We start from the raw sequence: 25,298 nt of genomic DNA on the forward strand, positions 1-25,298 counted from the left end.
TAAGGTATAAACACAGACAATGAAATCTGCTACAATTCTAGTATTTCTTCTCCATTGGAACATGTTAGTGGAGGTTATCCTTTGTCTTTTTCTAAGCAACAAAATTTTATGATATTGTGAATGAAAAAGTCCTTAATTACATTTTGGCCTATGTGACAAGGATTTCCCTGTCATAGAAACACTGGTAATTACAACAAAAAGAATCACCTATAAAAAGAGGTATTAAAAATTTATACTTGTAAAGTTGAAATTTAACTTCCTCCTAATCCAGATTTTTTAATTCAAGCATGTTATTTTTTTTACATTAAAATTTTTAGATTAAGAAAAAGGCTCTGGAAACTGAATCTAGAAAAGAAAGGTTTAATCTTAACATCCAGTAGGACAAAACAAACCAGAAAGAAATGACATATGAATGTAAATGCAATTTTATTTACCACTTTGATGCTCCAAATGGCACTGCCAGGAAGCTGCCTGGGTTTAAAAATTTCCCGACCTTCTGAAATGTCTGGGGACCAGGAAGGTGGGCTCACTGTATTATGGGTACTCCAGGCCCCCTAGGATATGGCAGGTGAGAAAATAGATGTATAAAACTCAGCAACATAAAAGGTCAAAGCCAGCAACTAAAGAATTTTAAAACAGCAAAAACAAATGCAAACGTATGGAAATTTGGGACAAATTGCTTCAAAGTAGGGAAAATAAACTTATCACTTACAGTGACTTAAATATTTAACTTAGAGTTATACAATTAAGTATAACTTAAATGTTTGCTGCTACAATTTACATTAAATATTGTATTATGGTTGAAACATCACTACAATGAAACATTTAAAATGAAGGTTCATATGCAATTATTGCACCAGAAAGTTAAGACAGTCAATCACACTCTAAGAATTAACACTAGAAGAAACTATTTGGGGGTTATTTTCTTCTAACAATTATCAATCTATTTAAAAGGAAAAATGGATAAACTTAAAGAATGTTACATTCTATTGCTATTATATAAACCGAACCAGTAGGCCAAAGACTGGAATTAGAAACTCGAGCTATCAATAGCTACATATACATTCAACTGTGGAAAGTTAGTTTGTAACCGTAGCAAGCAAATGGCATTATAATCTTAGTGTTTAATTACTCTCCCTTAAGTGACCATGAGTTGTGGGTCTTGGTTTTGATTTTTACTTAGGGGAATGAATATTTTACAGACATTACATCCAAGGGACTGATTTAAAAAGAGAAAGAATGTTAAAACAAATTGTCCTAAATTTGCAAATTAAAATGCCTAAAGTACCTGATAAATTACACAGGAAGTAGTACCTTATTAAAATAGTTAAAATAAAACTAAGGCATTTCATTTCCAAATAATCACATTCAGCAATAATCTGAACTAATCTGAGGAAGATGCTTAACAGCAAATGTTTACTCCACAAAGGAGAACACAAAACAAATGTCAAATAAAGAATCTGTTTTAAATTAGGTAATTATACAATGCATGCTACAATTTTATCAGTTAAGTGACCAAAACTTAAGACAAGGTACATAGTACTTACCAGGTTTCTAGAATATTATCAAATTAACAAATAGTACCCCATTAGTCACATAAAAATCCCATCAGGAGTTAAAATAAACAAAAGAGTTAGACAACTCTTTGGGAAAAGAGATAGTTAATGGCATAACAGTATTTTTAGAAAAACCACACAAGGGGGAGACTGGTTTCACTTTTAATTCATAAATTTAAACCACATACGTTTGAAGTCCGGCAGTCCAACTTATTCTCTCTAGCAAACACTTTTTTACCCTTCAAGGTTACTCTTCTTCAGTTTTCTCCCTGACCCATCAAATCTAACCTACGTTCTCCAAGCTCAGCTAATGGCTATGCTGATTTCACTGGAACAGCAACCACTCAAGTGTATTGCCTCACATTCCCATTATCAGATCAACCTGTACCTGTACCTGTGTCCTCTTCCCCACTATTTTTAGTTGAGGGTCTTCAGTAAGCTCTGTGGTGCCAAAGGCCATTTCTCTGTTCTCTTTTCACACCTGGCACACAGCTCTGTTGGTTCAGCAGCAGCACACATGTGGACATTCCACTGCCCTCGCTGCTGACCTTTCTTCATCTCCTAAGCAAGCTCTTCCTCCACCTGACCTCTAACTAAAGCCCTGATGTTTCTCAGGGCTGAAGCCTAGCCCCTAAATGCTGTTATCTACAATGAGGGCTTTAGATACCATCTTGGAAGTTGTCCTAGCCCATAATCACATTTCTAGTTTTAACTTGTTCTGAAATCTCCAAGTTGACGTGATTTTCAACTTGTTAGCATTTCCATTTTGTCACACAAAACCTCTTAAGTTTACCATGTCTAAAATCTCTCCCTTAACTGGTTTCATCTTGTAGTCTTCTACAACCTTATAAATGGCATCCAGTCCTCTGGCCAGAAAGCTGGCAGTCATCTGAATTTGTTCTTTCCCCTCCTTTGTCACTTCTCCTCTGTCCCTTCAATCCTCTCCCCCACCATTCCCTCAATCTAAATCAGTGAACTCAGAACATCTTATATTCAAGCTTTGTCTCTGATCATTCCACTTGCTGTGACTCTACCACTAGGAGCCCAGGCCTGGCCACCGCCCTGCTGCAATAAGTCTACTGGTTTTCATGCTTCTCCTCCACCTGCATGTACTCAAGCCTCTTCACACAGCAGCCAGAGGAACTTTTCAAATACATAAATCTGATCAGTACCCTAATGCAAACCCTTCAAATGCTCAGTGCACTTAAAAGACAAACCTTTCCTTTCCCACTGCCACTTCCAGCCTCAACCTGTGGCACCGTCTCCCTGCTGGTGTGCCCCAGTGACCCTGGCTTCCTTACTATCCTTCAAACACCTGTTAAAAATGGCTGACTTCCTCTGACACTTCACATAGGGCCTTAACTACCTTCCTCATCAGGAGGCCTTTCCGTAGCACTCCAAACGAACCATCATCTCCCTTATCATACATTTAGTATCTTCTCATTGCATGACCATTTGAGGTATTTTATAGTTTATCGTTTTGTTTAGTGGTAGGGAATGGGGGCAAGAGATACTTAAATTTAGTTCTCTATCTCCATTGGTTGTTTTCTGGATATTTGGTTAGCATGTATCTTAAATTCCTTTTGGTAGTTCATTTAATGTTATTGTCAGTAGACAGTTCTCAAAGCATACCATAAAGTCATATTCTAAGACAAAAATAATATTGAATAATTTTATTTCAGAAATAAGAATTTTCTGGTGATTATGTTTATTCATAATTTAAAAGCTAGCTGTGATGCCAAAAGCATATCTCATTTCAAAAAGCATTTACATTTCATATAACATGGATGAACCAAATGAAGGGCTTTATAGATCAAGAATGTTTGGATGCCATTTCAGGGATAATTAGAAAACCACTCAACTGCTATGAAGAACTTACATAATAAAAGCTTGGATAATTACATTATGAATTTTAATAAGTATATTATCATAAAACATTGGAAGATAGATTACGTGCAATTTTATAGGAATGAAGAAAATTATGATTATACCTAGATATTTTGACAAAAAAGAAATTACTTAATATATACTTTACACCTTAAAACTAAAATACAGCTGTAATTATCAGAGTTCAGTTGTAAATTATCCTACAGATCTCTGCTTTGATCCAAAAGAACTTACACAAACCCTTCAGAAAAGGTTAGCTGCCCCTGTAATAGATGTGCTCTCTTGCAACAACCCTACTGGAGCACTTATCACGCTATAATTACCTGTTGCCATCGCACTATAAGTGTGATAAGAAGAGACCATGTCCCTTTTTCTTCAGTGCTATGTTACGCACCCTGTTTAGCACTTACCGAACATCTAGTTTTTCCACCAAGCATTATGTTTTTTGCATGCATGCATGAATTCACCGATAAATACTGTGCATGATATGAAACATACTAATCTCCCCAATTATAGCCTAGAATCTTGGATTTCCTCACCTATTAAAAAAAATTGATCCAATGCACTATTACATTCAAATTATTTACAAACTGAATTAAAAGCAAAAGAGTTAAAAATGTAACCATCAGTAAAACTGTGATAAGAGCTAAAAAGAACCAACTTGCTATCAAATCCTACAGAAACTTAACACTACATCTAGCAAAGACTGAATTAGAACCCTAAAATAATTATTTAATCTCAAAATTGTTTAAAGCTAGTATTAAGCTTCCTTCTGCTTTCAGGCCAACTTCTCAGGTAAACTTATCAACCTAGTAAGTTATACAGGTGTTAAAAGCACTGTGGGGTAGGGAAGTGGGAACCATAATGGCAGATGGAGGATAGGCTATTGAGGCAACTTTCTATGAAAAGTCAAGTCCAAGGTCACTATTACAGCCCCAGAGTAATTCCAGTTTTAAAAGCAGGACTTTACCCTGCATGGGGAATCTTCTTAAAATAAACGTTTTGTTTATTTAGTTTGTTTTTATTTTTAAAATAAAAAAAAGTTAAAGTGGGGACTGAGAGTCTGCTTAAGGCAACTCCCAGGTTATGGTGATATCCCTAGTCTGGGAGCTAAACTGTCTACCTGGCAAGGGCTTAATCCTGAATTCTTCTAGAAAGCATGCTACAGCTGGCAAGCCTTGCACTGTCTGTCCCTCCAGCGTCCTCTGCTTTCCTGCAGTTTCCCGTGGTCTCCTCTACTGCAGCATGTCACAGATACTGTATTTAATGGGCCGTTGACCAGTTCTAAAAGCATGTGCACCCACTATGTGGCTTTGAAATGGAGAAAACTACGACATACCGTATTTACTGTAACCAGTGTCTGACATGGTCAAGATTCAAAGTTATTTTCATTGGTACATTTCAGTACAAAAAGTTATTAGCCAATCTGTTTGGTTTTAGGACCACCACTCCAGAACTACATTTAATACACAATCATTATATCCTTCTCAAGTCTACATTTTAACTTCATTATTCTCAGAATATCTGCACTGTTCTGCAAGAGAAAGTAAAGTGGTATATGCTGTATGTCAGGTACTTTACACGTGTTACCATTAAATTCTAAGAACATCCACATGATGTAATTTTATAGATGAAAAAATTAAAGGCCCACTTCACAAAGTAACGTGCTCAGTGTCACAGAATGGAAAGATAACGGTTTGACTCTAACCAACTATGCTATGAAAATTCATGCTGAATTTTTTAAATCTTTCCAAGTATCAATGAATTTTAGTAAAAAAATGGGTATAAACAATACAAAACAAAAAAAAGTCACTTTTTAGAAAGGCAGCATAGTATTTAAACAAGAATACATGTTGAAATCAGTATTGGCATCTTTTATTTTCCATAAAGAATAGGAAATAGATGTTTATTTACTAACAAAACCTTCTTTAATGGGTTCTAAGACAAAGTATCCGATATATAGGTTTTACCTTTTGGGTATCAAAGAATGGACAACTAAAACTGTCCAGGGTCGTTTTCTTTTCCTTTAAAGAAATATACATTTCTTACAGAAATGCATGATGTCATTGTGTATACATTATATAAAGCAATGTTTCAAAATTTACTTATGTTAATTGAAAGCTAGGTATGAAATAATCAAATTTATTTTAATTAAAATCTAGGTATGAAACATCTTACCAAGAACTGAATCTCTCCTTATTCAGAAAGTATGATTACAGATCTAGTTTTTTATTTTAAAAACAAAAACTAAATAAAACCCAAAAAAACTAATGCTTCTTGCTAAGGGATTTGCATTTACAAACCAGAAATGGTGTATATTATTTTAAAAAGAGAAAGAAAAAACTTACTTGTAGTTGTTCAAACTACAATCTTCCATAGCTTATCATTGTGGAGGTCTGTTTTTTCTCTTACAAGAATAGATTATGAAAGTGATACATTAATTTGAAGCACTGCACTTAAAATGCTATTGCAGTGTGCAAGAATGTTAGAACATTCCATGGTTCATAATAAAATTACTTAAATTGATGAAAAATAAGAAATTGAGTTTACAAAGTTATGGGAAAGTGGTCATGATCTAATGAAGTACTCTCTTTGGACACCTACTCTATTAAACAAATTTCACCTTCTCTATGAGAACTCCTCAACAGAGTTCAGTCTTAAAACTTATGGAAATTCCTAAGTTTTCCACATATATGATGTTAATAATAAGAAATGGTAGAGGCCAGGCGCGGTGGCTCACACTTGTAATCCTAGCACTCTGGGAGGCCGAGGAAGGAGGAAGGCTCGCGGTCAGGAGTTCGAGACCAGCCTGAGCAAGAGTGAGACCCCGTTTCCACTAAAAAATAGAAAGAAATGAGCTGGACAACTAAAAATATATAGAAAAAATTAGCCAGGCATGGTGGTGCATGCCTGTAGTCCCAGCTACTCGGGAGGCTGAGGCAGAAGGATTGCTTAAGCCCAGGAGTTTGAGGTTGCTGTGAGCTAGGCTGACGTGCCATGGCACTCTAGCCAGGGCAAAAGGGCAAGACTGTGTCTCCAAAAAAAAAAAGACAGGACATTTTAGAAAAGTAAAACTCAAAAATGACAACTTATAATTTGTCTACAATATTGTACCTATGTTTTCTTTTATGAAATTTTCTTGAAATATTTACTGCAAATATTTCATTGAATGTTTAATACTTTAGTACCACCATGAAAGCAATCAGCACATGTAAATGTCTGAACTAGATCATGTGATTACATTAAATATCTTCCCATAAAATGTGATGATAAATAATACAAGATGTGTTATAAAATTACAAGATGTATTACAAATAATACAAGAAGAGCTAAGATTTCTATTATCTCAGAATTTCCAAATGAGAATGGATAAATACAACTGTGGAATAAGAGAAATAGAATGAAGACAGAAATAAATAAAAACAAATGATATGATTTACTATGATAACTTAAAATTTTCTGCCCCATTTTCCACCACTTGTTAAGAGCATTTCCTGTACTACTATGTCTAATACATAAAAACAAGTAGCACATTTCTGTAATTCAGGACTCCACTTTCAGGGTTATAGTCAAAGAAGATCCTCAGAGGTTGTGTTTTAATTGGTCTAGGGTGGAGCCATTATATTGATGTTGTAAAAACTTCCCAGGTGATTATAATAGGTGGCAGGTTCAATAAACATCTTGTTTTTTTTGTTTGTTTTTTTAAAGAGACAGGGTCTCAGTCTGGTTGCCCAGGCTGGAGTGCAGCCGTTCACTGCGGAGTTCACTGCAGCCTTACTCCGGGGCTCAAGCGATCCCCTCCAGCCTCAGCCTGCCCAGTCACTGGGACTAGAGATGCATGCCACCACGCAGCTAATAACCACTTGTCTAAACCCAAGTCCCAAAGTAGATATACCTATAAAAATACTGAAAAACTAAAATACAAAAATATTTATAAATTCATAACATCAATAAAAAAATGAGAAAATACAACCGGTTCATTTAGGACAATTTGCTGTCTGTTAACTTGTCCCACCAATTTCTTTCTCTACTGCCTATCACGTCTAATTTTTCCTCCCTATCTTTGTAAAATATTGTATCTCAAATGGGCAAGAAAACAAAAAATAAAAAGAACCTTATTCTATTCACAACCATCAGAAAAATTTGTCACGGTTCTTGTAGTAAGGTTCTGAAGCATACATTTGAGATATATTTGAAACACACCATGAAGAAAATAAACTTTTTATTTCTCACTAAATAGCATCTAAAATTTTCCACATAAAAGGCACGATGCTTTAATTTAAACTAAACTTTAATTACTAACCTTCTGTAAAGGAAGAATAATTCTGTATGGTTTGCCATTTGATAACAGACTCCCAATACCTGAAATACAAGTTGCAGGGTCCTGATGCCCCAGATTTAGAAACCCCCCTATACTGGGCCATATATCTGGGTCGTATGTTGATGACTTAATATACATTGAAAATGGGCAGAGTGATTTGTTGCTACAATAAATGTTTAGTAGTTCTGTTTTAACACGTGTCCTATGAGCAACAGAGAAAGTAGAATATTTCTACTTCAGTCCTTAAAAATAGTGAAAGCATAGCAATATTCTTAGCTTGTCAATCTTGAATTCGTTTTGTATTTCTTGTAATTTCTTTTTTTATTTCTTGTAATTTCAACAATTTTAGAACTGTTTTCATATTTCTCAAAATGCTTTGCCTTCCACTGTCCAATAAGTTAACCACTAGTATAGGACTACTGAGCACTTGTAATACAGCTAGTCCAAATCAAGATGTGTTTTAAGTAAAAAGTATCTTGTTTACTTTAGTACTGATTAAACGAGGAAATATTTTGAGAATATCAGATTAAGTAAAATATATTAAAATTTATCTCACCTGTTTCTTTCTTTTTTTTTTTTTTTTTTGAAACAGAGCCTCGCTCTGTTTCCCGGGCTAGAGTGCCGTGGCATCAGCCTAGCTCACAGCAACCTCAAACTCCTGGGCTCAAGCAATCCTTCTGCCTCAGCCTCCCGAGTAGCTGGGACTACAGGCATACGCCACCATGCCCGGTTTATTTTTTTCTGTATATATTTTTAGTTGTCCAGCTAATTTCTTTCTATTTTTAGTAGAGACAAGGTCTCGCTCTTACTCAGGCTGGTCTCGAACTCCTGAACTCAAACGATACTCCCCCCTCAGCCTCCCAGAGTGCTAGGATTACAGGAGTGAGCCACCGCGCCAGGCCTCACCTCTTTCTTTCTAAGTGTGACTACTGGAAACTTTAAAGTTGTAAATGTGGTCTGCATTACATAATATTATATTTATATTAGACAGCACTGGCTTACCCTTTTACTGGCTAACCTACACTTGCAGATAACATTTGATAATCCCCCCAATCAATAGCTATCACATCAAGCTTTAAATCTTTCGGCTTGTGTTTGTTTCTAATTATTCATTTAATCTTGAAGTGAATTCCTACAGAAGCTCATGTAACACCAGAAAATCATCAAGTAAACAAAAATCTGACCACAGAATTTAACAAATTAAATCTACAGTTCTTTGGTTAGAATGCTATTCACCATACTTGTAAAGACCAAAGAACTGGTAATATTCAATAAAATACAGAAATACCAGTGATGTTATAAAAAAATAGCTGAAAACCAAAGAATCTTGCTTATATCACTCACAATCATTGCCATGAAAATCATCCTGTTTTATAGGCAGTTCCCACTACCAAGAACAGGTAAAAGAAACACTAAATAAAACCAACAGTATAACAAAGACATGCCTGGTATCAAAGAAATTCATGTAAGAGAGTAACAAACTGCAGTATTTCTAACATAAGGATATACACACTCCTGTGATGTATAAAATATTCCCTGAGGGGAAGGGAAGGAAAAAAACCAAAAATAAAATAAAACAAAACATTCCCTGGAAGTTATGGTCACAGTGCCTCACCAAAGAAGAGCTTTCTTGTCCTATTTAATTCATACCTCCACAGTAACAGTAGTATTATTGGCAAGGCATGAATCACCAAGTGAAATTTGCTACAAAACTAAAACCAACACTAGAAGACTAAAAAGCTGAAGGGAGGAATAATATGGCCTACAAACCGCTTATGAGATTAGCAGCAAATGACGAAGTAGAAAGCAGGAGATTGGCAGCTAAATAAAAAGTAGAATATTACCAAATTTGGGAATTGGAAGAAAATAACAGCAAAAGGAACAGCAAATATTAGGACATGGTTCATTTAAGATGGTATGAGCCTAGAAGAAAAAAATACATATACACACACATTATCCTGGAACATAAACTCAACAGGAAAATAGTCCTAATATATTGAATCTGAATCTGGTTTCAGTTGGAATAAAAGCCTCCAAATAAAGAGTAAAATTTAACACGAATATTTATGATGCAGTATATTTAAAGAATGTAGAATATCTGAACCAAAAGTAAATTTGAGATTCAAATTTCCATTGCTGAAGTATTTTCACAGTCAGAACTACATAAATATTATATAACTACTCAAAACAAACAAACAAAAAGGACTTAACTGAGGAGAAGAACTGGAATAAAGAGAAAACTCTTGGTAGAGCAGAAATAAGTATCAAGGAAAATACTTAGAAAAAGGCATACATACCGGTGTTTTAGTTTACTGCATATGTCCTCGTCATAGAAAAATAGCTAAATCCCACGTGACAACTACTTTGCCTTTGTCTTAGAGGATAAAATATATCCAGGTTTTATTTAGAGGGGACTAATTTTTACATTAAAATAAAGTTAGATTTCTTAAAACTGGCCTTACAATTCCAAAATTAGATGATCAAGATCAAGATATTTCTTAAAAAAACAAACATTAATCACTAGAAGCAATTTTAATCACGAGATTTAAAACTCCAAATTACTATTGTGGCTAACACTTGTCAACTGTTTGATATCTTGCCATTTTTAAAAACACTTCATACAGCAGCAATTTTGTAAAACAATGAATTCTTAGCCACTTGGCTGGGTGCAGTGACTCACACCTATAATCCCAACACTTTAGGAAGCCAAGGGAAGAGTATCGCTTGCAGCCAGGAGTTCAAAATCAGCCTGGGCAACATAGCAAGATCCCATCTCTTAAAATAAAAATATATATATACACACACACACACACACACACACAAATATAAATAAATATGTCTGCCTGGAGTCAACCTGGAGCCCACTACCTGGGAGGCTGAGGCAAGAGAATTGCCCAGCAGCTGGAGGCTGCAGTGAGCTGTGATATTATCACTGCACTCCAGCCTGGGCAACAGAGCAAGATGTTGTCTCCCAAAAAATAAAAAGAAAAAAAGAAACAAAACTCATCTTTAAAAACTAGAATACACACTACTTAAAATAATCACAGGAAGAAAGATTTCCCCTTACTTACTGAAGATCAATAATAGTACAAGATTTTTTTTTTTTTTTGTCCATGAAACTATTGAAAGAAGTCCTACTTGGGGGGAGGGGAATCCCCTTCATAAATGTTGGTATTTCTGTGGTTAAAAATATACACAATGCATAATATCAATAAGCAAATATATTAGAGGGGAATAATAAATTTTAGTTACTATATACCCAAAACTTTGTTGGGTTGGTTTTTTTTTTTATTAAGACTATTGTTACTGTGGCACAGAACTAAAACATTTTTTAAAGTGCTTTCTATTACAAATCGTATCAGTAGATAGAATTTTTGTCCCAACCAATTTGAAATTACAAGTAAGATCACTTCAAATTTAACAAATGACATTCTTCATTAACACCATTTTTAAATGCATGGCCAAAATACCAGTCAACATTATATCTAAGTTCCATCCGAGAACAGAAAAAGTTGCTGTCCAAATCAAAGCTACACATACGCCTTATTTTATATAGCTGTTCCAGCATCTTTTCTGTCAGTACCATTAAAAATTACCCTACCTGTTTGGACCGTGGTCTACCAGGAGAAAATTTTCTTTTGGTAATAGCTGGTTTACCCATGCCAATTTTTGGAGTGACTGAGATGTATGTTGTTGGCAGGATGTTTCCAGCAGACGAACTGAGTGCTGAAGGGTAACTGTGCAGCATTTCATGTGAAGGTAAGTCTGAGGACAGTGTTGGAGAGGAAGACACATTTGCCTTGTTTATGTCTGCTGATGATGAAAATGATGACTCTGACTCAGATGGTAATTTTGTAGATTTGTCTCCTTGACATGAACCATCTTTCACACAACTCTCAACTGCCGGAGTCATTTCAAAGTCCATAAACCCAGCAGGAAGTTTAGAATGTTCTTTCTTTTCCATTTCTTCTTGTATCCTTTCTATAAGCAACTGTTTCTTAGAACATAATGAGGTCCTTTCTTCATGTGGGGAAACTAAGGTTACTGGTGGAACAACAGTAACAGATTCAATGGTTAATTTTGGAAGCCGTGATTCTTCTTTAGATACCATTGTTCTAGTTTCCTCTAACGACTGCAGCTCCTCTTGCTGCACAATGATCTGGTGTGTGATGACTTCAATGTTTTCTGTCACTTCCATTTTGTCTTCATTTTGATCTTCATCACAAGTATGCATCCCTTTAGAAGACATTTCCACTTTTTCACTATTAACTTCATGAGAAATCTGATTTTCCAATTCAGAATTCATTTTATTTGAGGATGATTCTATAAAATTCAGAATATTTATGTTAATGTACATACAAATTTAAAAATTTCTAACTAGGGATAGGTATAAGACATTTGGTAAAAACCATGACTTAAATCAGAAGATACTCATTTAAAAAGGTAATCATTAAGTTAATACATATGATCTATGGATTAGAATCAGTAACAGACCATAAAACCTTATGAAAACATGGTTTTAATAGGATATGATGTTTCACAACGTAAGTACTTACAAGTTGATTGAAAATTATGTGGGTTAAGTTATAATACTCACTTTATGGCTAGGAAAATGAAGATAAGTGATGTTATGTGAGTTGCTCAAGAAGTGAATACTCCTCTAGAATGTAAAGATATTTTCCAATAGCAGACACCCAGGTATAAGAAAGCTGCCGTAGACTCAAGTAATGGGCAGATAGAAAAGATTTACTAACCACCAAGACTTATCTCAACACATTTTTTGGATATAACTCTTCTTCTTCATTATCTGCAACCTAACAGACCAATCTTAGCAAGTCTATCAGAAATATATACAGTCACTGACCGGCAAATTTTAACTAGGGTGTTAAACTTTTAACCCAATCTTACTTAAGAGTAAAGTTAGAGGTCCAACTGACACGAGCCATAAGTGGTTGTATAAAATAGGACCACTAAAGACAAAAAGGCACTTATTCCAAATGCCCTCAAGGTAACTCTTAAGTTACATTAATAAAGACACTAATTTCCTCAATTATTATTTACCAATCAGTGACTAAAATTTATCTGTGTTCCAGTATCAAAATGAAATCTCACTTTTCATTCCTACTTTAGTGTACTGAAAGAATACAGTTGAGAGTAAAAGAAAAACACCAAAGAACAGATCTGACAGTACTAAACATTTTTATACACAAAAATCCTTTCTAGAGAAACTAACCTTCTTTAGATCCATTGCTTATTCTTTTCAAGGAAAAAAATTACCTAACTAAAAGATCTAGTTACCATAATGTGTAGTATAAATGCAAAATGTCTTGGGGATAATTTATTTGAAAAGTTAATTTAATGGACAGTGACTTGAATCTGCCTAGCAACCATAAAGGCATTATCTTGTGACTCAGTCAAATTAGACAGTATGAACACATTGCTTACCAGAAATGAGAAGACCATCTGTGTCAAGACTTTCTGGTCGATTACTCTTCTGCTGCTCTTCAGTGTGGACTTCAACTTCTATGAATAACACATTTATGGAATGTCTAGCAAGGAGTCAAAATTTCTCTAACACTGCTTTTCTTCACTTTACATCATTATGAATTATAACTTTTAATGAGAGTTGTTATATGTGAACTTAGCGAATTTCAAAATATCTCAGTGTCTTTTTATGTACTCAAACAATATAATTTAACATACAACTTTATATACACTACCAAAGACTTTTGGATGAGTCTGTGATTATAGCAGTTTGCCCCCAACATAGTCCCTCATTAATTCCAGGTCTTCAAATGCAGTAATAGCTATTATCAATATGTATTGCAAAAAGCTTAATTGAAATATCATCGAAATAACTGGAATTACCCTCAAAAGGACTGCTGAGACAATCTAACACAATAAATTTTTCATTATCTCACCATGAAACATTTCACAATCAGCAAGAGCTCCAGTTAGCAATTTCAAGTATAACTAAAGCAAGAAAAATACAAATTGCTTTTTAATGAAAATCACTCAATCCCTAAACAAAGTACGTACTTATGATTAAGTCTAGACAACAGGTGAACTACAAATATACGCATGCCATTTCTCCTATTAATTTCTGCCTAAGATCATCTTGCTTAAAAAGTTATTCTCTTAACAATTTCCTAAGTGCCTATATGTTGGCTAACTTTTACGTAGGGTACTCAAGTTTTAGCCAATATTCATATATTCATCATATATACACATTTTCTATTATACAAACATTCTTACCATCTGGAACAATTCCAGGTGTGGACTCCTGACCATTGACATCTTTATTAACGGCTTGCTCCAAAAAGACCATTTGGTCTTCAGGTCCTTCAACCTCCATCTCATTGTTATCTGAACAGAAAATTATTTATTCTTTAGCTCAAATTGAGTTTTCCAGTTTTGTTAATTAAGTCAACAATTATGGCTTTGTTCTAGTGAGGGTAAATTATCACCAAAAATGCTAGAAGTTTTTCTTCAGATTTTTCTCTTTTGAACCAAATACATACTTACTTACATTTTAAAAAACATGAGAATTGTAATACATTAAAAGGATATTTCACAACTGTATACTGATGGCATCCTGGAAACAAAAGGTTAGTAATTAGGATGCTTCTATTTAAATCCCTTACAGATGATAAAATAAAACTTTTGTAAAAGTTGCCACTCATATTGATGAAAATGAAAAACAATCTGGTAAGCAGGACTTTTTTCTTTATCTTTTAAGAATTTTGCCACTATGTTTATAACAGCAGGATGCTATTAAAAATCTTTCATACCTGAACAAAATCTTGGGCTCAAGAGGTGAAAATTAACATTTAAGAAGGATGTTACATAACTAAAACTTGTTTTGAGCAAAATAACCCAGATTATTTTGAACCAACTAGGTCACATGTCCAAAGGTGAGGGAACTTCCATTGTTGGTCTAAAGAACACAAATGATAGCCTGAGCAAAACAGGCCCTACACAAAATTAAAAAATTAGCCAGGCATGTTGGTGCGTGCCTGTAGCCCCAGATACTTAGGAAGCTGAGGCAGGAGGAGGATCACTTGAGCCCAGGAGTTGGAACCTTCAGTGAGCTATGATCATGCCACTGCATGCCAGCTGGGGTGACAGAATGCTGAACACTATCTCTTCAGAAAACATACATGCTTACATGCACACACACACACACACAAATGAAAAGCAAATTAGACATGGAATTCAAATATTAAGAGGATTATCATGAAGAAGCTATATTAGATTTTAGCCATCAGATTCAGAGATGACCAACAAAACAAGTTACATTTAAAGGTTGAGAAATTGAGAATAAACTGGGATCTGATATAGAGTATTCCCTCATTCTGATAAAAGTAACATACTGGTGACAGGTTGGCACAGCATTATAAAAAAAATAAACATTCTCACGTTTACCTGTAGTGAGTTCAGCCATCTCCACTTCATCACCTGGCTGTAATGGATCCATCTCAGCTTGTAAGTGTTTACAATACATGCAGATATACTCTTCTTTGAGCTGAGAATCCAGTTCATGATCTGTTGGTTTGTCACATTCTAAGTGAACCCATCTGCAGTGATAAGTATATTTAAATAAAAATTTCTAAAGTCACGTTAATATCTAGAAAAAGGGGAGGCAATTGGTGAAAAGCCAGATATGAGAAGGGTTAATTAAGGATGAGAGAAGAAAGATTATAGGAGTATGTAACTGCAAAGGTTTTTAAAAAGGAGCTGGCATTTGTGGATGTCATTAGAGCTGTTGATATATTTTTACTCCCACATTTTTAAGATATTTCCTCTTTACTTTTCCCTCTTAGTGCTCATTTCTGGTCTGGTATTATCTTTTGCCCATTTACTTCCTCATGCCTTTGAAACTCACAAAAACATAACTTAATCCCATCTTTAACAGCACTCAGTACTGAAGGGACTACTGAAGTGATAAAAGCTTAGAAGCTCAAAGATATATGGTAGACCAAATGATCACATGGATAAAAGAATCAATAAAACAAGTAAATGAAATAACTGTATTTTCTTACCTTTTGCACATATTACAATGAAGCATGTCTTTCTGCAATTCTGGATGATAGCACTTCCCACAGAAAGGACATAAGTTATTCTGTTGTTGGTAACAATTGTCACATATCAGGCAATTGTGGTGCCACTGTGAACTAGACCGTGTGCCACACTCTACACATATTCTGCAATTCTAAACACGAGGAAAAATAAAAACAAAAACAGTTTGTTATGCATTTGTAAACACAATTCTGCTGTAAACCTTTTTAAAATCAATGAATCATTAGAGGATTATACATTAAGCTTTCATTTTCCCAACACCAATTTATACTTTTGAAAAAGCAGTTAGTTTTGAATGTCTGATGTGACACAAAATCTGCACAAAAACCTGCAGGAAAATGTAAAAAGGGACAGGGATGTGTAGGAAAACATAAATGTCAAAGAAAGAAAACCAAGAACACAGCAACCCAAACATCAAAACAGCATCATTCCAGGATCAGGAAGTAAGTTTTGTGGAGTAAGTCTACTCAACCCACTACTGCAGAAAGCAAAATGGTGCATTACAGTATTCCGCTCGCTTCACGGTAGATTAGGAACTACAAACAAGGACTCTCACTAAATAGCATGACCCACTCCACGTAACTTGGTGTTTGAAAATAATCAGTCCACATCAAAATCCAATGGTGGCTCCTCATGTTTTCAGAATAAAGAGTGGCTCTATCCTTACCAAAGTAGAACTGTTTATGAAGTATAATAAAAGACCAGCCAAATCCTCTTCTGTGGTTATGAGCTAGTCAGCCTTAAAATCCTGGGCACAAGACCAATAAGTTGTGGGGCTCTCATTACTCACCCCTACTTTCCAAACTAAAACACGAATAAGAAGTAACTATCATTTTGAGCTGTTGGGTTGATATAAAAGGGATGCTCACTCAAAAAGATAAACTAGCAGGAACCACAGATCTGCTAGTTTTATAGATTAAAAATGAATGCACTTAATACTGATACAAAAATCCTCAATAAAATATTATAAGACTCTAATACCACATTAAAAAAATAATAGCTGGGCGCAGTAGCTCACACCTATAATCCTAGCACTCTGGGAGGCCGAGGCTGGAAGATTGCTTGAGCTCAGAAATTGGAGACCAGCCTGAGCAAGAAAGAGACCCTATGTCTACCAAAAACAGAAAAAATTAGCAGGGCATGGTAGTATGTGCCTGTAGTCCCAGCTACTCAGGAGGCTGAGGCAAGAGGATCGATTGAACCCAGGAGTTTGAGGTTGCAGTGAGCTATGATGATGCCACTGTACTCGAGCCTGGGCAACAGAGTGAGACTCTTTCTAAAATAATAGTAATAACAATAAACTATGTCCAGGTGGGGTTTATACAAGAAATGCAAGGAGGTTAAATATTTAAAAATCTATTTATAAAGTTTAACATACTAATAGATCTGAGGAGAAAAATATTTCAGTAGATGCTAAAAAAAAGTCTTTGGAAAAAATTGAAACTCATTCCTAATTAAAAAAAAAAAACTTTTGAGAAAAATAAAAATGAATAGGCATTCCCTAATGTAATCAACAAAATACTTCAATTCTAAAGGCAACATATCATTATATGGGGAAACTCTAGATGCATTGTTTCTACTAAGGCCAGGAACAAAGCAAGAACGCCTACTATCTCCACTATTTTAACATGGGTTCTAGAGCCAACATAAACATTGAAATGAAAACACAGGCTGAAACTAGGAAAAGAAATAAAACTATTTGTTAAATGACAAAATAGTACTGGAAAATCCTAGAAAATTGATCATAAATTCAGTAAAAAAATTTAACAAAGTAGTAGGACATAAAATTAGCGTACAAAAGTCAATAGAATTCACATTAAATAACCAGTTAAAGAATATAGTGAATGAGAAAGCCACATTTTAACAGCAACAAAATAAATATTTAAGAGTAAGCTTAAGAAATGCTCAAAATCTATATAAAGAAATCTATAGAACACCCAAAAGACACAAAACTAGACTTGAACAAAAGATACCCTTGTTCTTGCTTAGGACGCGTCTTGACATAATCATGAAGATGCCAATTCTCCCTAAATCAATTAATAAATTTAATACGATCTCAATAAAAATTCCAATGAGGTTTGTAATGGAGCTAGATAATTGATTCTAAGTTCCCATGGAAAAACAGAATAGCTAGGAAACATGTGAAAAGGAAAAGCTCTGAAGGGGACTGACATTACCAGATACTACAAAAGCCTCTGTAATTAAAACACTACGGCATTGGTGCACAAATAGGTAGATCAGTGGAATAGAAGAAAAGTTCCAGATATAAAACCAACCTAATCTAACACTCTTAGTATATAATCTCAAGTCACTGGGGTAAAAAGACAGTCTTTTTAATGAATAGTTTTTGAAAAAGTGAATGGCCAATTGGAAAAAAATACTCACACCATACACAAACATCAACTCCAAATGGATTAGAGATCTAAATGTAAAAAATAAAACAATGCAAATCCTAAAGAATGTATGAACTGCTCTATAACCTCAGTGTAGGAAAAGGCTTTCTAAACATGACTCAAAAATCCAGAAGAAATAGAAGACTGATAAATCTGACTACATAAAAATAAACTTTTGCATGGCAAAAAGATAATAGCAGCAAAGTACAAAAGACAAACTGAAAGAAAATATTTGCATCGTAACACAGATAAAGGCCTTATATTTATAAAGAATTTTTAAATCAGAGAAAGTATACCAAAATCTTCAGTAACAGGCCAAACATATGAAAAGACAATTCCCAAGAAGAAAAACTGACCCTTAAACATGAAAAAATGACCAACTTCACTCACAAGAGAAATAAAAATTAAAACTACATTCAGATACCATTTTTCACCCATAACATACACAAACATTCAAAAGGTGAACAAGACTTCCTTGGCAAAGATAGGAAAAGAAGTTCTTTCATACATGGCAGCAATGCAGAGCGCCACAAGCCCCATGAAAGGGAACTTGACATCTAATAAAACTGTTTTGCAAATGTAATGCAAAATACTGGAAACTACCTAAATATCCATAGGATATTGGACACAATGGAGTATTAAGCAGCTGTTTAAAAGGAGAATGTGAAGAGCTTATGAACTGATACAAAGTGATTTCCAGGTTGCATTACATGAAAAAAGAAACATGCAAAAGTCCATATACAGAACACTACCTTCATTTCAAGGAAGTAAAAGAGAGCATAAATATATCTGCTTATTCTCAGGGGAAAGAATTACAGGAAGGATAAACCAGAGAAAATGAAGTTAGTTACTTCCAAGAGGTGTAAGTGATAAACAGCAGGAGTGACAATTCTCTAAGTGGAACTTTTTGTAGAAATTTTTATACAACTTTGACTTTTAAAAGTATCTTAATATCCTATAAGGAAAGAAAAGTAAATAAAACCTATTACTAATAACCAGCTGAAGGAGATTTGCTGTTTGGATTTAGCAGTTGAATAAATGTGCTGATGCTGGAACCCAGGATTTTTATTATAGGAGAACAGACATACAAGAATGGGAGAAGGCAAAGAACTCAGTCGGGAGAGATTGGAAGTGGAGGTACTGGTATAAATCCATTATTTCTAAATTATGTGTGTGAGTGTATGTGTGTGTGTCTATGTAAACACATACATACACACACAAGCACATGGATATTCATGTGTACGTACAAGTATTTGTATATATGTGCATATGTAGGTGTACATACATGCCTGTATTTCCTAGCCCTGTCTGCTGAAACTGTGAGAAGCAAACACCCTCCAGTAGCACTGAGTCCACCTAGCACCCATTCCCTACTAAAGGAGCCTGGGCTACATATTGAAAGTAGACTGATTTCAGGGCGGGGTTAGGAGGTATAAGACGAGCTTAGAACATCTTGTTATACCAAAAAAAAGGGGGGGGGGGCGCTAAAATAAATGGTAAGGGAATGACACAAGGACATAGGAGCCAGCTTAAAGGCGCAAACGATGGAAAATATGGGACAATTTGAGCACAAAAATAATTAATTATTGAAATAGGAATTCATGAGTCAATATCAAGTAAGTTTAACATGTGGAAGAAGGGAGAGTTGCTGCTTACAACAGAAAGCAGAGGGCTGACGGGTAAGTGCGGAGGGGGTGCTAGAGTTGGCAATGCATCATTTGGCAACCAATAGGTCACAATGGCATCAGGCAATGGTTTCTAAAATCTATGAGGAAATTTTGAGCAGGTGCAAGGTATCTTCATGGTCATAAAGTATCTCCTCACATACTGTTTTATTAGATACAAGGGAGGGGGGAAAAGTTAAACAGCCTGACCAGGTGATTCCTACGAGGGCAGATGAGCACTGCGCGCACCCAGCTGTGCTACCCTGAGAACACATCCTCACGTGAGGCATGCAGTACTCTGGCCAATAATGCATAACTGTCAATCTAACCATAAGGGAATATTAGACAAATATAAAATGAGGAAAATTCTATTTGGAAAAACAAAAACAGGTTTATGGGGAACAAAAAGACAAAGAAGGGCTCAGGAAATCTTCCAGATTAAAGGAGGTTTGCAATTCCAATACTTTAGGAAAACAAGGTAAGAGGATCACTTGAGGCGAGGAGTTCAAAAAAGCCTCGGCAAACCAGTGAGACCTTGTCTCCTATTTAAAAAAAAAAAAAAAAGAGACATGAAGACATGACAACTAAATGTAGTATCTATGCCTAGGTCAGATCCTGGGGGGGGGGGGGGTTGTGGGACATTAGATAAAGAGACATAATGGGATATGGAGAGCAGATGAGATGAAAATACGTATTGGTGTAAATTTATGAAGCTGGTAATAGTACTGTAACTATGTTAGAATATCCCTACTATTAGGAAATAACACTGAAATACTGAGGGGTGAGGGGGGCACAGTGTAACATGCCCTCCTAGGATCAGGGTGAGGAGGGGGACAGACTGACAGAGACACAGACACCCACATACAGAAGGAAAAAAGGCATGCACAATAATGAAATGCTAACAATAGATGGATCTAAGTAAATGGCATAGGGGTATTATTTTTATTTTTTCCAACTTTTAAAAGTTGAACTATTTCCAAATGAAAACATTTTTAAAATGTATAATATACCAACAACAGACAGGCACGAGAGGCGGGGAGGGAAAAGAAATCTACCTGACAGTGACTGATATACAACAAAGATCCTGAAAGATCACCCTCGCTCCAGCTCCACTAGACTCACGCCCTCTTAGGGCACACCTAATTGCCCAGCAACTCCAGCCTCCACCACGGTGAAGGCCATACACAGTAAGCCCTCAAATGTTAAATAAATGAACAAATTATGACTAAAGACTACAGAGAACTATGGAAGAATTTAACAGCAGAGGAAGAAGATCATTCTTCAAACTGTTCAGAGGATGAAGCTTCCTATGACCAACAACACGATGATTGTTTGGGGATCTACTCTGCATCAGGCATTTTCCTGGGCACGCTGCAACCCTTGGTCAAATCCAACAACCCTGTGAGGTAACTGCTATTAACATTCTATCCACTGACTTAAGGAAGTCAAATAACTAGCCATAGATCACGTATGTGGTAACTGAAAAAGCTTGAATTTGATTCCACAGCCCGATTTTAACAACCATACTATAGTGCCTCCAAACAACAGAAAATATTAAGTATGTATTAGTATTCTAAGAATTATATACAATCCTGTCACTCCTAAAAAGAATAGATTATTAGAGAGCAGACAAAAGCGAAGTCAGAACAAGTTAAGACACCCAGAATTTGCTAGAAATTTTATAAGATAATGAAAAATGTAACTAAGAAAATAATGAATTAGAAGCAGGAAACAAATATTAAATTTTTTAAAAAGCAAATAAAGTAAAAACTGAAAAAACACCACTTTTCCAGACCTTCAAATGAAACTGACTGGAGACTGAGGGTGCTCAACAAGTTCCAGGCAAAGCTAATTATCGTAGAATCACTGTCAGACACACCCTGGGAGCAAACCAAGTAAAGATCCCAAAGTTCTCAAGCAGAAAAAAGGATTATGGTGAAGTAATTTTTTTTAAAAAAGATTTTTCTTCTATGATGCCAAAAACTGGGAAAGCTCTGAAAAAAAAATGTTTTCAGAGTATTAAAAAGAAAAAGTTGTAATACAAAACATCATACCAAACCAAGTTCTTGTGGTGGTCTGACGGGAACAGTCTCTTTTAGATATGTAGGATTTCAGAAAATTGACCATTTTTTAAAAAATACATTTTTTTAAGACTAGGCAAGTGCAGTAGCGAGAAGGGGGAAAGAGTAAAAGAAGGAGTTCAATCTGTAACTGACTCTGAGCAATCTAATGAGATAACTCAATACCCTTGGACCAGCAGACAATGCTTTTTTAAAGGACATAACCAAGACTTCAAAAGGTTGAGGGTGAAGTTGGAATTAGCAGAGCAAACATTTTTTTTGCAATGAAAAAGTGACAAGGTTTACTGCCTGGGTTGATTTAATCAAGTCAAAGAAGGAAAAGGAGAAGCAAAAACTTTACTTTCAATGGGGAGTAGAAGAGAAAATTTCTATTTTTCAACACCATTTATAGTAATAAAAGATTCTGAATTGCAAATCATTGCAGGCAGTAAAAGAAACAGAAAAAGAAAATTAAAAGAACAATTTTGCCTTAAAATAGCCAAGCATTTTAATTACCACCATCAGTCTAAATAGTTAGCTCTATCTATTAAACCTTTTAAAAGACATTTAAAACAACACGGAAGAATCTAAAATAAAAAGATGTGAAAACAGTAACATTCAACTGGTAAACTAACACCTGTATGTGGCCACAGTGCCACGCAAAGCAAAATATTTTGTGCCCTCCCACAAGTCATTAGACCACATAAAGAATAATTTTATACTTATATAAAGCACAACTTATTAACACTGGCCAGACCTACTTGCTAAATGACAGCCACGAAATGTTTTGTTAAAAAAATACAAAAAATAGGAGAAACTGATAGAACAATTTTAGTGGTCAATTTTATCAATTTGTTGAAGCAACTAGTCAGAAAATAAAAGGACTTCATCTAACTAAATTAATAGGCATATGCTACACCTTTAAAAAGTCACTTTCAAGTATCAAAGCATTTGTTAAAATATCTTACACTGGTTAAATTCCAATTAAATGCAATTAAAGCAGAAATTAGCATGCTTCAGCACAACTTTAAAAAAGCTACTAGGTCAGGTATATACATATATAAAATTTCAATAAATTTGGTTGCAGCCACAGATATAATCAAAGGTGATTTTACAGTGTTAAATATTATTTTTCCTTAGGAAAGGCAAAAAAACGAATTACGAACTCAACTTCACATTCCAGAAAAGTAAAAAGGTAAATAGAGGCATGAATGAATATAAAAGTATAAATAAATACACAAATCTGTCAAACAGCAGGACTTTTTCCTTCGCCAGAAAACCAAGAGAGAACTAGTAAGCACCTCCTCATTCAGCCAGGGAAGGAACCTGAGAAAGCAGGCCCGTGGTCCTCACAGTTCTTCAGCCCTCAAGCCCACCTCCCAGGCAGCCAAACCTGAGCACAGTTACCCAGAGGCTCTTAGCTCCCCAGGTGAGACGGTTCCCTCCCCTCCATCCCCTCCACCTGGCCACTGACTAATAGAACTCTCTGAGGACAGCCTTAGAACCTGCTGAACTCTGCGTCCAGTGCCAGGTGCCAATACTCACTGGCAGGGATGGAGCGCAGGTATGCCCTGGGACCTGCAGCTCTGCCCACGTTGCCCTCCTTTCCAGGGCCCTCCCCCTCCTCACTTGAAAAGCCATTTGAAACGCACTTGAAAAGGTAGTTCCAAGGAACTACCACCAGGCCAAAAAAAAGAGTATATAGTATACAATGGCATTTATATAAAATTCTAGAAAGCGAACACTGATCAAGACAATTGCTGGGCCTCTCCCTCCTGCAGGCCACCACACCCTTCCTAGCTCCAGGAAAAACCCCACTCCTAGTGACCCCAGCAGCCCAGGAAGCCACAGCTTGAAAGCCACCTAAAACACCTTGGATTCCAGAGACTGTCTCTACCAGCCCCCACTCCACCTCCACCTCCACCCCCACCACCCTCAGAATACCACACCCTGGATGGGAAGAAGGCCAGTTAGTTAATAAGTTTGTAACAGCATTTTTTAAATAATAGCCCGAAATTCCAAACAACCCAAATATTCACCAACAGGTGATTCAATAAACAAATTGTGGTATCTCCACCACTCTGTAATAAAAAAGGAATCACTACTGATCTATGCAACAATATGGATGAATCTTGAAAATAATTACGTCAAATTAAAGCCACCAGGCCAAAAAAAGAGTATATACTATACAATGGCATTTATACAAAATTCTAGAAAGTGAACACTAATCTACAGTGAGAGAAAGCAAACTGGGAAGACAGAAGGATTTGAACAGCCAGGAAGAAGGGAATGCCAGGAGGCACTAGGAAACTTTTGGGGGTCATGACTATGGTTCATTATCTTGAAGATGATGGTGGTTTCATGGGTATATACATTATCAAATAACAGACTTTTAATTTGTGCAGTTTACTGTACGTCAATTAATAAAGCTGTTTTGTAAAAAGTTGATGGTAATGTATAGATTTGAATAGGTATCCGATTTATCTGCTCTCTATATAAAACATACAAAGGATATTTTTCTTAAAAAAATAAACAACTTACTTTGCATTTCCAGCCATTGGTTGGTACTGATTTCATAACTGGTTGAAGACAAAAAGTATGATACCCTTTGTCACACGTATCACACACTAGCATCTTGCTATCTTCTCCCGATTGTCTAAAAAATAAGATAGCATTAATGATGCCTTATCTTTAAACTTATGTTTTGTAACATAAGTAGTCATGAAAGTAATCAGTCCTGGGAACTGCACAGTTCATAAATCCCTCAGTATGCTTTATCTGCACAGATGATAGAGGCAACCCCCTACAGCGGGTCCCTGAAGGATTATCCCCACTCAGTGCTCACCTATGGTTAATTGTTTTAGTCACTTTAGGATTCCTGCAAAGGAGGAGGGGTTAAGGCAAGATAAATAACCTCTGATCTTTACTTTCTAAACATCTGATACCCATCCTGTTGGAGGGAAGAAACTGTAACTGCTAGGTGACACTGTGTGGAAAGGAACAGATCTTGGCATGGTGAATTGGAAAGATGTCATATAACGTAAAGAGGATCAGATGTGGCACCACAACTGTATTTGTATTCAGACTGCGGTTTCCTAGCCGTGCCACTCTTAACAACTTAGATTTTAGCTCTCTGAGTTTCAGGTATAAAATGGGAATAATCATCAAAGATTACTGTGAGAATTGAATATAATGCTAAGCTCAAGAGCTTACAATGTCCATTAAGCAATAAGTAGTAAAAAATATGTATTTTAAAATAACTTTGTCATAATTATTAAAAATTAAAGGTGAAAACCTAAAACCTTTCTCTAAACATTCTCCTGCCCCCGAAGATTGGG

At 35.5% G+C, this 25,298-nt stretch overlaps 1 protein-coding gene across 2 annotated transcripts in view; it reads right to left on the reverse strand.

The window, feature by feature from the left end:
* The window catches only part of KMT2C (lysine methyltransferase 2C), a 252,141-nt gene that overhangs the window by 92,493 nt on the left and 134,350 nt on the right, over nucleotides 1–25,298 (reverse strand). Inside the window, exons 9-16 of one of the 2 annotated variants that reach the window (XM_069462185.1) lie at nucleotides 24,502–24,616; nucleotides 15,807–15,976; nucleotides 15,190–15,341; nucleotides 14,467–14,469; nucleotides 14,020–14,130; nucleotides 13,210–13,287; nucleotides 11,366–12,087; nucleotides 435–554 (exon numbers count right to left, since the gene is read on the reverse strand). In XM_069462185.1, coding sequence (XP_069318286.1) covers nucleotides 435–554; nucleotides 11,366–12,087; nucleotides 13,210–13,287; nucleotides 14,020–14,130; nucleotides 14,467–14,469; nucleotides 15,190–15,341; nucleotides 15,807–15,976; nucleotides 24,502–24,616 — 1,471 coding nt within the window. The remainder of the gene's footprint in view (nucleotides 1–434; nucleotides 555–11,365; nucleotides 12,088–13,209; nucleotides 13,288–14,019; nucleotides 14,131–14,466; nucleotides 14,470–15,189; nucleotides 15,342–15,806; nucleotides 15,977–24,501; nucleotides 24,617–25,298) is intronic. The other variant, XM_069462184.1, reaches the window with a different exon arrangement.

Source organism: Eulemur rufifrons, chromosome 29 (assembly GCF_041146395.1).
Source record: "Eulemur rufifrons isolate Redbay chromosome 29, OSU_ERuf_1, whole genome shotgun sequence".
In the NCBI taxonomy this organism is placed as follows: domain Eukaryota; kingdom Metazoa; phylum Chordata; class Mammalia; order Primates; family Lemuridae; genus Eulemur; species Eulemur rufifrons.